This window comes from Petaurus breviceps, unplaced genomic scaffold (assembly GCF_028583685.1).
Source record: "Petaurus breviceps papuanus isolate PSGF00001 unplaced genomic scaffold, PetGlider_PUasm1.0 140, whole genome shotgun sequence".
Classification (NCBI taxonomy): domain Eukaryota; kingdom Metazoa; phylum Chordata; class Mammalia; order Diprotodontia; family Petauridae; genus Petaurus; species Petaurus breviceps.
This window is the reverse complement of record NW_027185698.1, coordinates 48,451,250-48,467,898: the sequence shown is the minus strand read 5'-3', so window position 1 is coordinate 48,467,898 and position 16,649 is coordinate 48,451,250. Positions and strand designations below refer to the sequence as shown.

General features: G+C 48.6%; 1 protein-coding gene across 3 annotated transcripts; it reads right to left on the bottom strand.

The window, feature by feature from the left end:
• Positions 1 to 2,397: 2,397 nt before the first annotated feature.
• PCGF1 (polycomb group ring finger 1) lies at positions 2,398 to 6,313 on the bottom strand. Of its 3 annotated transcripts, XM_069071804.1 has the most exons (9): positions 5,235 to 6,195; positions 4,696 to 4,801; positions 4,379 to 4,531; positions 3,845 to 3,916; positions 3,664 to 3,769; positions 3,331 to 3,364; positions 2,919 to 3,005; positions 2,729 to 2,809; positions 2,398 to 2,526 (listed from the first exon to the last, which is right to left on the bottom strand). In XM_069071804.1, the coding sequence occupies exons 1-9, from the start codon at positions 5,739 to 5,741 to the stop codon at positions 2,479 to 2,481; spliced, it is 1,194 nt and encodes a 397-aa protein (XP_068927905.1). In that variant the 5' UTR covers positions 5,742 to 6,195; the 3' UTR covers positions 2,398 to 2,478. The 3 variants fall into 3 exon arrangements, with proteins under 3 accessions (XP_068927905.1, XP_068927903.1, XP_068927910.1); XM_069071802.1 differs by having other exon boundaries at positions 3,664 to 3,916; XM_069071809.1 differs by lacking the exons at positions 2,398 to 2,526; positions 2,729 to 2,809; positions 2,919 to 3,005 and adding an exon at positions 3,023 to 3,149 and having other exon boundaries at positions 3,664 to 3,916; positions 5,235 to 6,313.
• Positions 6,314 to 16,649: the final 10,336 nt, after the last annotated feature.

The window sequence follows — 16,649 nt, the reverse complement described above, 5'->3', positions numbered from 1 at the left end:
CCCCACTATGATTCATCCTCTCCAGCTCTAAATGCTAAAAGTGACCACTATGACAAACTTGTTCCATCACCTCTCCGTTACCCCATTACCGAGCCACGTGCTGACCCCTAAATAGTCCCTAACCCCACGCACACATTACATCCACTGACCTCACAGCCTGTCACTGAGTTTTCACTGACCTCTATATCCAATTTTGGATCCCCACCCTGTCACTGAGTATAACATTTTAACAGACTTCCCAGGACCGATGCCACCGTACCCTCTACAATCTGGTCAAGGACCCCTACACACTCTATCATTGATGCTCCACACACATATATGGGTCTTATACATCTGCCTACTCCTTGAGGCCTCAGTCCCACCCTTCTCACTTCTCCCACACCCCACCAATGTGCACTTATACAGTGAATCACTGACACTGCCTATACCTCACAACTGTTCACAGCAAACCGTCATTGATCCAGTGTATTCCTGGAGACTGACCACCCCACTTCAACCCTTCATTGGCCTCTTCACTATCATTGCTACTTCCATATTTTGTCACTGCTCCCCCTCTACACAAACAACCCATCAATATTTCCTAAACCACTTTGTGCCCCCCACCATCAGTTATTCACTTTTCTATATTCCTCTGGAGTTTGGGACGAATCCAGCTGAAAATGGATATGGCTTCATTCCTTCTTTATATTATAGGTATTGGGAAACAATTCATGTCAAGGTTGACTTGGCTTGGGCTGGGCCTTAGAAAAGCCTCACTCCTAGCTCAGTTCCCTCATCTGTTTTTTTCCCCTCTCCCCCTTTTTCACTATACCTTCAAGGCTGGGGACAGGTGGTATAAAATACATTAGGAAAACTTGGATTTAGCTCTCCCAGTGTGACTGGGCAAATCATCTTTCTTTTCTGAGCCCGTTTCTACATCTATTTACACTACTTATTTTGTAAAACCTTTTAGATTGACGTTTGCTATCCAAATGCTGTATTATATATTATGTTTCATTTGAAATGGGGGAGTGCCAGTAGTTAGGGAGGAAACAGGCCTAGAAACATCATGCTCTGTGTTCAGAATTTGCAAATCTGCATCAGATGGCATGTACCCCCAAGTACCCTGGTATGTACTTTTAGGATTAGAGCTAGGGAGGATGAGTCAGACCCTCTCATTACATATATCAGATGAAAGAGACACAAAGCACTTTGCAAACCTTAATATTCTATAAAGGTTAGCTGTTATCTATGGGGGAAAATGAGGCCCAGAAAAATAGAAAGTGATTGAACCCAGGTTGTTTCAGGCAAGATCAGAACTTGAATAGGTTCTCCCAGGATCCTGAATCCAGGGTTCTTTCCATAACACAGTGCATATGTCCATATGTGTTATGTGCACTTTTACTTTTTAGTCCTTTAGGGACACCAGAGGGAGGGCAAGGGAAGGGGAAGAGTCACCTTCATCCCTAACAGCTGGGAACAGCTGGGGAAGGAGGGGAGAGAAGGAAGGCAGAGAGCTGAGGACAGACAGCAACCAGGGCTCTCTTAGCCTTCTTACCAGAGGGGGAGAACAGCATACAGGGCATGTGGTTAGGGCTCCAGGCACCTTCTTTTCTCTCTGTCTGCTCAGACCCTGGTTGCCATTCGTTTGACCAAACCCTGATATCCCTGGGACCAGATCACAATGAGGGCCACCCCCAGCTCCTGAGATGAAGACACACAACGGGGGTACTTGTTAGCAGGGGAATAAGGGAGGCTGGCAGATTGGGGGCCCAGCTGACCCTACAGCTGGTCTAAATCAGTGGCAGTGGGGAGGGAGCAGCTGCCAAAGTAAAAGCTTGGCCAAACCTTTCCCCCACCCCCTGTTGATGAAAGACATAAAGAAGATCCAGACTAAAGGTCTGAGCCTATGGTAGAAGCATCTCAGAAGGGAATGGGGGAGGGGTGACTGGCCTTGGACATGGGAGTAGGGATCTCTTAAGTTCAGACTCAGATCCCCAGCATACTGACAAATGACTCTCCAGGTCACGCTCTTGGGCCCCTGCCCCCCAAAAAAACCCCAAAACCTATGTCCCCCCTTACCTGGACATCGTCTCCCACCCTATCCTGCAGGCTCTCTAACTTTCTCCCAAGTTTGTTTCTCCAGTGCTAGGTCACCTCAGCAGGACACTGGTCCCTGGGTGCTGGCCCTCCACCATTATGTCTTACACCTGCTAAGGAGTCCTAGTTACCTCTCACCGATCCCTCAATGGCCACTCAACTCCTCCCACTTTGTGTCCAGCATAAGTCACTGGGATTTGTTGAATAATGAGAGGTGGAGGGATGGAAGAGGAGAGAGAGGGAGGAGAGAAAAGCAATGTTAGGTGAGGAGGAGGGATGGGAAGAGTAAGAAAGGAGAATTCAAGAAGCAGCCAAAGGTGCTTTTTCAGCTTTTATTTCAAAAATAAAGCCGCTGTGGGTCTCACATAAATATCTGGGGTGGGGGAGGGAGGCCAGCTTCTACCTCCTTTTTTCCTTCACACTGTAATGCAGGAGCAGGGGTGCGGGCTAGAAGAAGAGAAGGGGGGGGGGGTGGAGGGTTGTTATATCTTCTCTAGCTAGAACCACCATCTTATCCCACCGTATCCCTTCTCCATTCTTAGCTTCCCAAACTTCCCTCAAACAACCACCATTTTTTCTCCAACCAATTTCCTCCTAGAATATCACTCCAATGCCATTCCTTCATTCCCCCAAACCTTCTCTTACCTACCTTGCCAAACCATCGAGAAAGCCAAAGCTGTTTCATGGTCATGTGATCTGGGAGGACTTCATTATCAAAGAGGAGTTGTACCTGGATGGGGGAGGGAGGAGACAGAGGTCCTGGTGACACTGGGACAGGGAGCCCCTTCTCCCTCCCTCCATCCCCTTTAAAGCTTTTTTTCTGGGACTGTCTAACTCACATGCTGGGGGTTCAGCATCAGACGTCTACACAGGACCCTCCGGAGATGCCGAACCTCAGCTCGGACAGAACAACGGACGAATTTGTGCTGAAGGGCGGGGACAGGGAGACAAAGAAAGAGCAATGGACCCCAAGTCAAGAAGTCCAAGTTCAAATCCCAGCTCTGCCACTGGATAGCTGTGTGACTTTGGGCAAATCCCTTCCCTTCTCAGAGCCTCGGAAGTGTCCTCATCTGTATAACGGGGATGATACCTGTATAACTACCTCCAGGAAAGTACTTTACAAACCAAGTGATCTCAAAAATGGGAGCTGCTATTATTATGATATGAGTAAGAAGGGATATCGAGGGGGCTGCTATTACATTAGTTATTTAGAAGAGAAGAATATGGAGACCTCCCTTCCAGCCCCCTTACCTGTAAAATGCTTTTATTTTTGTCTTTGCCAGAGCTGTTGTAGGGAAGGGGGAGCAAAGACAATGGTTAGGTATCATTCTACCACATGCCCTGCCCCCATCATTCGAAAAGGTTTCCCCCCCCCTTTCCTGACATCTCCCCTCCCCCTCAAATCTTTTGTATGGACTCACCTCCTAGGAAGGGTAGGGAGCATCAGCTGGTTTACCTTCCCCCTCCCCACTCTGCACTAAACTTGGGGTAGGCCATCACCTTGGAACTACAGTCTTCCCTAGGCACACGGCAGGCATGATTGATGGAACCACGGTTTCCCTGCCCTCCAATCACACCTCTCACCTTAATTTTTCTAGGCAAAGGCTGAGCTGCTCATCATAGCGGTAATAGTGGGCTTTTGAATGGTCAAAGCTGTTGTAGGGGAGGCCAAGGGTACCCGGGGCTGGTTCTAGGAGAGACATGGTGATAACTGTCACATAGGAGTAAGGCACCAGGTGGTTATGTTTCTTTCGGCAATATTCACCTTCCCCAGAGGGTTGGGTAACTCGGTCCAGGCCACGTGACTGATAGAATTCTCGTATCCTTTTCTCTTCACCTGGAATGGAGGGGGAGAGTGAGGAAAGGAAGAAAGATACATTAGACTTCCTTAGTCCTTCTCCATTCCTGGTCACCACCTTTAACTTTTCATAGTCCAACCTCACATGTGCACACATATCTAGGTGGGGACTAAGCATGTCACTGTTCTGCTAGTTCTCTTGGAAGCTTTAGAATGGTCTTCAGAGATGAATTGGTCAGAGGAGGGGCCTCAGTAGAGATTTCAGTGCAAAGTGGAGTAGATGTTAGACTTGGTGCCTTGCTTAACTGTGGGAGGGTGTGAATACAACAGGGAAAAGACTATGTTGTGAAAAAATGTAAAATGGGAGATTAATTGGCTCAGCTCCCTCATTTTCCACAGGGGACCCAGAGACCCAGGGTGGGAACAGGACTGGCCCAGGTTTCTTGTGGGAAATAAGGGAGTGCACCCAAGTCCCTGGCACCTTTCTGGGAGGACACTCACTGTCCTGCAGGCCCGGAACCAGCTTGTACACGATGTCCTGCATGACCCGGTCCAGTTTGAGGTTGAGCAGCGGTTGTGTCTCGTGAATCTTTATGTTGCACATGGGGCAGTATTTGCTGGTCTGCAGGTACTTGACTATGCAACTCTTACAGACTGGGGAGAGAGAGGCCACACACCTTGCAGCCCTGCTCCCTCACTCACCCGGGTAAAGGGGTGGTGGGGGAGAAGGTCTGACCCAAAGGGAGCACCAACCGACGGGCTCCCTGGGCTTCGGAAGGCACGGGGTGGGGGGGAGGGGAGGTGGGAAGGACCCTCACAGGTGTGCAGACATTCCGTGATGGTCGTGGCATCCACGAAGTAGCCGGCGCACAGACAACAGACGATATGCTCGTTCAGGTCCTTGATCTTCACTCGGACTTCCTCCTGCAGCCAAACTAACCATCACTGACTTTCTAAATGACCACCCAGACACCCCGACAGGAGGCAGTCCAACAACGACCTCCTCTTCTCTGTCGTCCCCTCGACCCCCCATCAGACCCCTGAGAACTAGGGGGATGGGAGGGGGGTGCTCCACACCCGGGTTGAGCAACCCCCCCTCCACCTCCGCCCAGCAGGGGGCTCCGCACGCAACCCCGACTCTTGGCGCATGGAGGGGGGCGAGGGAGGGGGTCGCGACGCGCATGCGTCCTACTTGGGAGGGGGGGGTCGCCCCCTTTCCAAACACCACGCACGCGCATCCGGTACCCGAACCGCAGCGCAAGCGCATTGGGCACCGGGCCAGCTGCTCAGTCGCCCTCCAGCCCTAGGGCCTCGGTTCTCCGATCCGCCTAGCATCTCCAGCCTGCCGCCTCCATACCTCGTTCCGCAGCGGGTCCATCTTGTACACCGACTGAAGCTGGTTCCGCAGCCGCATCGCGATCGCCATCGGGCCCCCCTGAGGAGACGCCATCTTAAAGGCTGAGCCCGGCCAGCCACTTCCGGTGCCGCCTGCCGGGCGGGGCCTGTCTCCAGGCAACGGGGGGCCTGGGCCTTTTGTGATTGGCCGTCCCGCCCAGGGCCCCGCCCCACCGTTCCCCGCCCCTCTCTCCCGTGTGCTCACCTGAGCTCGTCCCGCCCCTAGCCCCGCCCCTCTTGGCGTCAGAGCTGCAGAAGGGTCTTCTAGCGGACCCGCTCTCCCGGCGAGGCCGAGTTCAGACAACCCCGAGCTAGACCTCGCGGAGGCCGCGGTGCCTACGTCTTCCGGAGGCCGCCGCGACCGGAGAGAAGGGCACCCGCGTCTCCTCTTCCAGCAACTCCCCCCAGGGGTCCTCCCCAGCCGAGCCGGATCTGTCGGGGGGCGACGGGGGCGTCTCACGGGGAGCATCTCCCGGGGCGGGCGAGGGCTTTAGGCAGGAGGCCGCCTCGCGAACGTCTGCGCCCGAGAACGTGTCCCTCCGAGGCCGGAGACTGAGCTCGACCGCGGTCGAATCCTGGACGCTCGGGGCGCAGTCGTAGCTCCTGTGTGCCGGTTCTCGGCTGATCCCCTGGCGGACCTCTCCCGGCCCCTCCTCTGCTCGCTGAGGCGTCGTCCCCAAAGGGATCTTACCATATGACCCCCCCTTTCCAGGGGCCACCCGAGGGGTCCCCCTCCCATCACTGATGCTATCTCATGTAGATCCCTCTAGGTCGAATCAACGAGCATTTATTAAGCGCCGACTATGTGCCAGGCACTGTGCTAAGCGGGGCCGAGGCGATACAAAGGCGAAAAACCCAACCCCACCCAAAACGGTGCCGACCCTTAGGATGCTCACGGCCTGAGGCCTAATCTGGATGAAGAGCCAACACCAGCCTCGGGGATCACGCCTTTGTTCCTCTCCGTGCGTCTGCCACTAGGTCTCCTGGTCTTGTCCTTTAGTGATAGCCTTTCCCTGGTAGTGACTCCTCTCAGCTACCACCCACCCCATTGTTCTGGCCCTAGCTCTAGCACCCCCTCATTTTCATGAGTGACCCACCTCAGCGTTTCCCCTTACGGTGCTCCCCTTTGTTTCCCCCATCTATAAACTCCTCCCTCCTTTTCTCTATTCCTACCCCCCCCCCTTCCCCCCCCCCAACAGACCTCTTCTCTTCTCTATGAGGGAATCTCTGAGTCTCTTGGGGATTGTCTTTGGAAGTCTCTCCGGACTTCTCTGAGGGGAGGGGCCCATGGGGGGTTGGCAGTGATCCCCCCATCCCCCTGCTGCTGGGGGGCAGGCCCAGCTTAATGATGGTGATTTAATCATTGGCGCCTGCCAAGGCCTGGGACAAGCTAATGCAGAGCAGATGCTGAAAGGGGGGGGGAGGGGGTGAAGGGACAGAGGGCACACAGCAAACAGACACCACCCACACATGGATGGATACACCCCACACAGACACACTGAGCACCCCTTCACCCACACACCACACCCAGATATATACTGTACAATCCTCCTCCTCCTCTCCCTTAGTCAAATTGCACAGAAACTTCACAAACACGACACACACATCCCAGACCCAGACATACCATACACAGAGACAATACCAGTACATTGTATGTATGTCAGCTACACGCAGAGACAACACTATACCCATTCACTGCATACTAACATCACATAGTGACAAGTCGTACAGATCCATAAACTCATACACAGTAGGGACACCCACACAGACCAGAGCCAGAGCAAGCATATGCTAACAGACTGATATACCCACATTTGCAAACATATGTTCAGAAATACACAGAGACACATGCACACTCACAGACATGACACACTTTCCCTCAGAAATAAAAAATCCAAACCATGTCTTCAAGAAGCTTACCATATAGTTGGAGAGACAAGATGGGCACAAATAAGAAACCTCAAAGTCAGCTAAACTGTGTAACACAAGTAGTTAAAATAGCCAGTGTTCTGCAAAGTCCTTTGCAAATATCTTTTTATCCTCACTTATGTGCTGCTATTGTTCCCATTTAACAGATGAGGAAACTGAGGCAAAAGAGGTTAAGTGACTTGCCCAGGATCACACAGATTGGCCATGTCTGAAGTGAGATTCAAACTTAGGTCTTGACTCTAGATTCGGCTTTATCCACCTTGCCACCTGTCACCTTCAAGGGTGACCAGGAGGAGTAGGATCAGCAGGGAAAACAAGGAAGGCATTCCAAGAAGGGGGAACCTCATGAACAAAGGCACAAGAGCTGTGGTAGAAAGGCCACTGGATTGGAAATTAGGAGGCCTGTATTTGAACCCCAACTCTACCACTAGCTAAATATGTGACTTTGAGCCAGTCATCTCACTCTGTGAGCCTGTCTCATTTGTAAAATGGGCATAATACCTGTAACTCTTCACTTCCACCCCTCAGTACTTTCCCAGACCCCTCCCCTCTTCTCTGTCCCCTAGGGAACTTCAACTCTTGGATAGCCTCTTAAATTCCTTGTTCATTTTTCCTGTTGCTCAAGCCTTCCAAGCCCTAAGGCTGGATTATTCCGCACCAGCTATCTCTGCCTATTTCTGCTTATGTGTTCTGAACCAAGCTGGAAGAAATCTTGCAACAGTGCCCACTATGTCCATTACAAATTTGTTATCTAATCTCAATTGTATTCTAAATGCTGCAGGGCAATCTTTTTACTCTTCCCAGATTCTCTATCCCATTCACCATAAAGTTCCAAACTTAATCCTTTCAAACCTGCCATGGCGCTGCCTCTCTTCTCTTCTCATCTAAGGAACTTGACTATATTTTTTATCAAAATACAATCAGGGTTACCAACCATTTCTCTTCTTTGTGTGATCTTACCTATTTTTAAAATAAATTTTTTTTACATCACCTACGTTTCTCACTGTATCCTTCCAAAATGCCATCCCTTATAATTAAAAAGTTAAGAAAAAAAAGTTTAGTAAAACCAACATATTGAAAATACTTGATGTTATATGCAGTGTTCCATACCTATGGTCTCTTGCCTTTTTGAAGAAACTGAAGGTATCTTCTCACATATTTTCTTTAGGGCCAAGCTTATTCTTAATTTCCCAGTATTCAGTATCATTGATGCCTTAACTGTCAAATCTATTGCTCCTTTCTCAATCCTAATCCTTCTTGACCTTTCTGTAGCACTGTTGATCATCCTTTCCTCCTAGATACCCTTTCCTTTCCGGATTTTTGTAGCAATGTTCTCTCTTGGTTCTCTCCTTCAATGTATGATTTCTTTCTAAATCTTGTTTCAAGGTTTTGAACACCAACTTTGGGTGTATCCCAAGGCTCTGTCTTGGGCTTTTCTATCTTCCATTCCTTTCCCTTTCCTCCTGTCTTTCCCTTGGTTCCACCCTCAGCTCCCATGAGTTCAGTCTTATCTGTGCAGCTGACCCTCAGGTCTATACCTTCAGTCCCAATCTCTCTCCTGAGCTCTAGGCCTGCAGTACCAACTGCTGCTTGGACATGTTAAACTGTATATACATAGGCATCACAAACTCAACATATCAAAAAGAGAATTCATCTTTCCCTTTAAACCCATTTCTCTTCCAAACTTTCCTGTTATTGTGGATTGGATTGTGGATACTGTGTATTCTAGTAACCCAGGTCCAAAATCTATATATGTCTTCACTGCCATTTGCCTCATATCCAATCAGTTACCCAATCTTGGCATTTTAACTTTCCAGCATCTCTCCCATATGTCCCTTTTGCTCCACTCACACCACCATTGCCCTGGTTTGGATCCTTGTCACCTCTTGCCCAAATAATGGAATGTTTTGCTATTTGCTCTCTCTGTAAGTCTTTCCCTATTCTAGTCCCACCCTTCATACAGTTGCCAAAGTGATTTTTTTTCTATAGCACCAGTCTGTGATATACACGTCCAATAAACGTCCGTCACGGGTCACTATTATCCCATATGATCCTCTCTTTGGCATTAAGACTTTTTTAGACCTTGGCATCATATCTTTTCATCCCCTTTTTTTTCTCTTACCATGTGAAAATTTAAAGGCAATTTTATTAAGGGAAAATAAGCAAGCTATTGAACTTTTATATTCTACATCAAGTAATTAGCAACAATTCTTCTAGGTGCTCACTTCAGTGCTTAGAAGCCTGTTTCTCATAGGTGGGAAGGGGGGTCTCAGGGAGGGAGAGCAGTTAGGGAATATCAAACTCCTATAGCTGATGAAAATGCTCTCAAACCCCATTTCAGTCCTACTCAAAGCAACAAAGAGTCAGTTCCCCAGCAATGACCCATGCATCTCCAAGCTTCATTTTGGCCTCATGAATCCCTGAGACCCTGCCCAGACAACTCCTGGATTCATTGGAATGGGAATTGATTTTTTTCTCCCATGACCATTCCATACTTATATCTGTGTGCCTTTTTAGTAGTAAATAAATAAGTGGGGTCCCCCCCCCATTTTCTGACAGGAGTTGACCTCTCAGGGCACTACAAGTCATTTCCTTTCCAATTTTTTTACATATTGCTCTCATCTATGCAATCTATGATTCAACCATACTAACTTTCCTGCTCTTCCTCATACACTCCAGCTCCCATCTCCAGGTCTTTGCACTGGGTATCCCAGGCCTGAAGTGCTTACCCTCTTTAGCTCACCTTGGAATCCCTAGATTTCTCAGCTCAGATGCCACCTTCTACATGAGGCCTTTCCTGATTCTTCTCATCTGCTGAAGTTTGGTATATGCATATACATGTGTGTGTGCCAGGGGTGGGGAACATGTGGCCTTGAGGCCACATATGACCCTCTAGGTTCTCAAATGCAGCCCTTTGACTGAATCCAAACTTCACAGAACAAATCCTTTTATTAAGGGGCCACAGATACACATAGAGGTATATCCATGGTATAAACACACACACGTACAACTAACTGTTTTGCTTCTGTCTTTATATTCCCCCATACTTAGGACAGGGCCTGCCATATAATAGGTACTTAATTAAAATTTCATTGACCTTATTTACTTCTTCACAAAGACCCTGATGGATGTTTTCTTTGTGAAGATAACTTTGGGCTCTCTGAAAAGGAGGGCCTCTGATAGATCTTACTAAACTGGAAAGACATTGGCTATGTATCCAACAACATAGAAGTGAGGGATTGTGGGTTTGGAACATTGGGTATACTATCAGATTTAACTGATGAGGTTTTGCTGAATTGCTTTCAGACAGTTATGTCTTCTTCATACCAGTTGAGCTAAGTGCCTACAGGCTCATCTCCAGAGGTAATACATGACTTGAGGGGTCACAGAAAACCTAAAACCATCCCAGCTTGTGAGCACAGTGTCTAAAGTGATGAAATCACATGGAGTAATACCTACAACACCTATTTCATAAGGCTGGGGCACTACAACAGTGCTTTGGGAACTTATAAAGCATCACATGACTAACCATGAGCTCATATAATCATTGCCATTCACTTCCTGTACGACGTATGCAAAGACTAAAGAGAAGAGCAGCCTAGGTAGAGGAGGGGAGGGGAGGAAATAAACATTAAGCACCTACTATGTGCTAGGCACTGTGCTAAACACTTTATAAATATCTCATTTGATAGAGTCACATGGGAGAATCATGGAAGTAAAGCTAGAAAAGTAGTAACAAATCAGATGGCGGAGAGCCTTGAATTATAGGCTTTATTGACAGTTTAGAGAAGCCATTGGCAATTTTTAATGAAACTGCATTTTAAAAGGTTGGGGCAGGGGGAGACTAGAGTCAGGAAAATCAGTTGGGAGGGGATTGTTAAAACAGTTTAAGAAAGGATTAGAAAGGTGTTGGCTGTGTAGCAGGAGATGAAAGACCAAATCTGATAGTGATTTTTTAAGGAAAAAAATGACACAAAGTGTGAGAGATCTGAAATAGGGGGAGAAAAAAATAAAGTTTGAAGTTGGGTGGGTAGGGCTGTTGAGATAAATTAAGAAGTTAGTAGCAAGAGGATTTGGAGAGTTCAGTATAGGATATATTGAGTTTAAGGTGCCAAGGGGACACGCAGGCACTTGGGAATATAGATATGGAACTAAGGAGAGAGTGCAGGGCTAGATGTAAAGAGTTAGAAGTCATTAGCATAGAGACACAGTTAAAGGCAGAGAAGTGGATGAGATCTCTGAGGGTGGGTAGAGCGAAAAGAGCAGATGGCTGAAGGTTAGGGTTAGATCAGGGGTAGGAAACCTATGATCTTGAGTCAAAGGGCTACACTAGAGCACCTAGAGGACCACATGTGGCCTACAGGCCACATGTTCCTCACACCTGCAGAGGAGGAACATTCATAGAAGTAGGAAGAAAACTGGAATGATGCAATATCATGGAAGGAAGTCACATTTCAAAGAGGTGGTAGGCAACAAACAGTGCTAAAGCATAAAGGAACACATATTTGGAAGACTTCAGAGACATACTGAATTCAATGATCAAACATAACCTCAGAAGACCTCTGGAGAACCATGCTGTCTGTCTTTTGGCAGAGAGGTGACTAGAGATACAGAATGAACCATACATTGTCAGATATGACTGTGTTGATTTGTTTTGTCTATTCTTACTATTAAGGTGGGATCTTACTATTAGGTTGCTATTAGGGTGGAATCTATTGGTGGTTAGAGGAGGTCATAGGAAAGAGAACAACAGCATCAATATAACATTTTCTTAAAGTTGCTTAAATTAGCAAAGATGACAGAAGGTGAAAATAGGCAATTTTGGAGGGGAAGTGGAAAGACAGACACATCAATACACAGTGGAGATATGAAATGGTTCTAATCATTCTGGAAAGCTATCTGAAATCATGCTTGTAAAAAGTGACTAAAATGTCCATTCCCTTTGATTCAGAGATTCCCTCTATAGGCGTATATTTCCAAGGAAGCCAAAGACAGAAAGGCCCCATGTTCACCAGATTCATAGTACTTTTTGTGGTGATAAAGAAGGGGAAATGAAAAAAGATGCCAGTCAGTGGGGAATGCCTGAACAAAACACATAAGGTGAATGCAATACAATATTGTAGCATGATGAGAAACACAAAATTTTGGAGAAGCTGGAAGACGGACTGACAAAGAGTAAAATATGCACAGCCATGTAGACAATATGCATAATGTCTTCAATGCAAATGAAAGGAAAGAAAAAAGAAACTGAACACTATGTAACTATGACACAGTTCGGTCACAGGGAACAGGTGAAAAATGTAACTACCCCTTTTTTCAGAAGTGGGGGGCTATTTGGTGTGTAACACTGAAAATATTGTGTGATTCAATTGGTACAATCATTCAAGGAATGATTTACTGAGGATGAGGGGTGAAATGAAGGTGATGGGAAAAACAGCAGTACTTTTTTAAAGTGGGGAAAAAACAGGTTGGTGAAAGGTCAAAGAGGAAAAAGCCATTAGGAGGTAGCATTCAGGCTACAAAAAATAGATTTTTACATTCCACAAAATAGGGAGGATAGGAAGGATGGAAGCCAGATTACAAAAGTTTAAAAACTCAAAAGGTGGTAGGGGAAACAATGGGTATTGGCCACTCATTTGTGAGTAAGTTCATATTTTTCTAGCACTTTGAGAACTACAAAGCACTTTCCTCATGACAATTTTATATGGTGGAAAGTATAAGTATTATCCCCATTTTACAAGTGAAGAAACTAAGACTGAGAGATTAAATAACTTCACCATTACACAGATAAATAAATGTCACAGACAAAATTTGAATCTGGAGTGACTGTAAAATTTGGGGAAAGGGTTTGTCACAAGATTTCATAGGATCCTGAAGGCCAGACTATTCTATAGGTATGGTGTGAACTGAATTGCAAAGTGTTATGATCAGAGCTGTTCCCTAGGAAGATAACTCTATCTGAATGTACTGGAGGAAAGAGGTAGAAGAACCAATTTGTAGACCATTTAATAATCTAATAAGGAGATGATTAGAGTCTGAACTGAGGTGACAGCAAAAGGGACAAAGAGGAGGGGACAGAAGTAAATTATGAATCAAAGGTAAAGTGGCCAGGTCTTAGTGTCAGAGCTGAGATTCAAACCCAGTTTCCCAGACTCCCAGTCCAGTGGTCAGTTTGACTCAAAGGAAGGAAAGATAGTGAGGATGGAGGGAGGGAGTGAGACAAAGACAGGGAAAGAATTGTATGTAGCATGAAAAATAGCAGGCCTGGGAAAGATATGAAATGTGTTAGCAAAGGAGAAGGCAATGGTGAGGGAGAGGTTGAAATTGTTAAGAGCAGGAGATAAATGTGGGAAGAAGCTTCAAGATGAAGTGTGAACAAAAGCACAGCTTAGCCCTCATAGAGAGGTGCTTATACTTCTCAGATAGGAAAGGGAATAAATGTAGGGTTGGAAGTGGCATATTGAGATGAAGACAAGAGCTCAGGGCAACAAGACAATCACAGCTCAGGGAGCTCCCAATGAATAGTCTCCATCTTATCTGGGATGTAGGAGGTGAGGTCATTCACTGAGTGAGGATTGTGGGCATAAGTAGATGAAGTCCTGAACAAGCCTGTGGGGAACTCAGTAAGAGGGTCAAAAAGATGAAAGCCAGGAGGTTCATGTGTAAGTGGGTCAGCACGAATGTATAGAGGGACAGTTCTGCTTGGTTTGTTACACACAGTTCCTCATCCCACCCTTTTCCCCATCCATGATCTTTCTCATTCCTCCTTGTTAGCTGATCTTTCTATCCTCTGCTTCTCCCTCATCCTAGTCACTCAATCAGTTGCACATTTCCCATGCTGATACTTGGTGAAAGTCAGTTGGGAGCCACTTGTGAGACTTGACCTCCCTTCCCAGGGAGCCAGGAAGGAACGAAGAATTGGGAACATAGTCTGGTGGTTGGAAGGTTTAAAAGGCAGAGAGGACAAGAAGCAGGGTTAGATTATAGAGGGAATGGCTCATGGAAAGGACATATTGATATCAGAAATGCTTTTGTCATGACTGATCCTGGTTCTGGGACAGTCAATCACCAGCCCCTGCTCCTTTTCTTCTCCCTCCCCAAAGGGAGACTTAGGGTCTCTACAAATGGGGTTATTCTCACAGGAAACACATGAGGATTAAACAAACCCCTTTTGCTTTCCCAAGAAGAGCTGAATGGGGAGGCATTGTGATATGGAGTCAGAGAACTTGGCTTTGAGTCCTGCCTCCTGACACTGGCTGTGAGACCCTAGGGAAGCCCTTTAACCTGCTTCCCTCACTCTGTAAAATTAGGCAGCTTGGCCAGTCCAATGTTAAATCCTACGATCCTACCAGAATCTGCTCCAGTCCTTTCACTTCCTAGGCAAAATCACTTTCCCTGTCTGAGTCTTAGTTTCCTTGACTCAAGGTTACCTAGAAAAACACACTTAGCTGAAAGTGCTATAGAAATGTAAATTATTATTATTAATTTTAGTCTGGCCGATACTGATTTTAAGAGTAGGGTGAGGCCGGCACCCAGGAATTCAGAGAACTCTGCTCACCCCTGGCTTTTTTTCTGCACCAGACGCTGGAAAGAGCTGATGGATCCGGGGAGAGAAGAAGCCTCTGCCCTCTCTGCTCAGCCCCAGGCGCCCCGGCTGCTGGCCCATCTGCTGGGAAGGGAGGAGGAAGGGAAGGGAGGAGGGCTGCCGTGAACTAATCAGTCAATCAGTTCCCCACCCCGACCTCCAGGCTTCCTGAGTGCCCACTCTGTGCCACCGGGCTGGAACCAAATCTATCTGAGAATGGGGGATCTGAATCGAGGGGTTCCAGTGCCTATCCCCAGCTGGTCGGGAGGATGGGGAATCAGGATAGGGACCATGTCCAGCTCCTCTGGGGAAGGCAAGTAGCCTGAGGCCAGGAGTGCAAGGATGGGGGAGAAGGCCCTGGGGAGAGGACAGGGGTCCATGGGGAGATGGAGTTGCACCCCCTCCCCGCTCCCTGTCTGACCGGCTCGAAGGCGCCAGGCCCCCCCGGGGCCCGGCCGGGCTGGGGAAGGTAATGTAATTCCGGCGCCGCTAACCCGATTACCACAGCCTGCGCGGGGCCGGGCGGCGGCGGGGGCGGGTCTGGGGGTTGGGGGGGGGGGTGAGGGCGGAGGCAGAGCTGGGGGTCCCATCCTGGGGAAGGAGGGGTAGGCATTCAGTGCCCACTGCTTCTCAGATCTCCCATCCGGCCGAAGCCAAGGTCCGAACCTCCTAAATCCCAATTTTCCAGTGGAACTCCTGGTTCCCTATTACGAGGGCTGAGGATGGAATTTAGCCAAATATCAGGACTAGCTGTAGACTGGAAGAGTCGCTGGTAGCGATAACTCCATGTCACTGACAGGCCCCAGGCCAGGCAGTTCCTGGGCCCTTTCCCAAATCCCGAGAAGGCAGGTTTAAGGAGCCCCAGGAATAACTCAGTTGGGATGGATAGGGAAGGGATTCTCCTCGGGTCACAGTGGACTCTGCTGGCTGCCAAGAACAATTGGCAAGCGATAGAGGCAGAGGCGTTGCACCGTCACGCTTGGTTTGATCCTAAGAAATCGAAATCCCTAGAAATGGGAAGAACTGGCCCCCGAGTGAGCCCAAGCAGTGCACTTTGGGGTCTCCTCAAACGAAGTCAGCAAGTGCAGCCCATACCCAGGGTCGCTTCTCCGGCCCCACCCTATTCGCTTCTATTGGGGTTCTCAGAAAATGTGCGGCGGCCAGGACTGACAGTCTGACCCTGCTAGCATCCCCCTAAGCCGCACCCAGCTTGACGCCCACACCGCGGCACCCAGTGGCTCCTCAGGGTCTAGTCCACCACCAGCTGTCCCTCCTTCCCGGGAGGCCTCCAGTCCCACCAGTGCCTGGCCAGGCACAACGAGATCCTAGCTCGAAGTTAGCTGGGCCTGGAACCTAAACGAATCTGGGGTCGCTAAGGGGTTCTGCTCGGCTTAGGCCCTCTTTCGAATCTAGCTAGGGCCTCGGGCTAGGCGTGCTAGCCCGGGCGCATCTCCAAGCAGGACAACTTCAAGGCACCTGCTGCTAAGGCTAGGGCGTGTGGGAAAGGCCTTCTTTTCTTACCACCCCTCTGACCCTTCCCCCTACTCTTGCCTGCGGGGTGCGGTCTCAAACTAAGCTCAGAGAGCACCCCCACCCCAGCTAACCTTAAGGCTCGGTGTCTGCTCCCCCACCCGCCATACGCCCCACACACCTCGGCGCAAACAGGCGGCTCTTTCCCTTTAACGAGTCGGGCCGGCCCCGCCCCGCCCCCGGGGGCCGAGCTGTCAGTCTTCTCCAGAGCTGGCCAACCCGATCCACCCCGGACTTGGGTAGCCGCAGCCCAGTGTCCGTCTATCTGTGTGTCCATCGGTCTCGAGCCCCAGAGTGCGGACGGCAGCCAAGTTCGGGGCCGGGGCCCCGGAG

Bases quoted from the DNA above. Each gene is read 5' to 3' on its own strand.
- PCGF1 (XM_069071802.1), bottom strand. From the start codon at position 5,741: ATGCTCCCCGTGAGACGCCCCCGTCGCCCCCCGACAGATCCGGCTCGG. The intron at 4,532-4,695 runs GTGAGGGTCCTT...CTCTCTCCCCAG, and splicing joins CACGGAATGTCTGCACACCT to TCTGTAAGAGTTGCATAGTC. The intron at 3,917-4,378 runs GTGAGTGTCCTC...CCTCCATTCCAG, and splicing joins GGTTCCGGGCCTGCAGGACA to GTGAAGAGAAAAGGATACGA.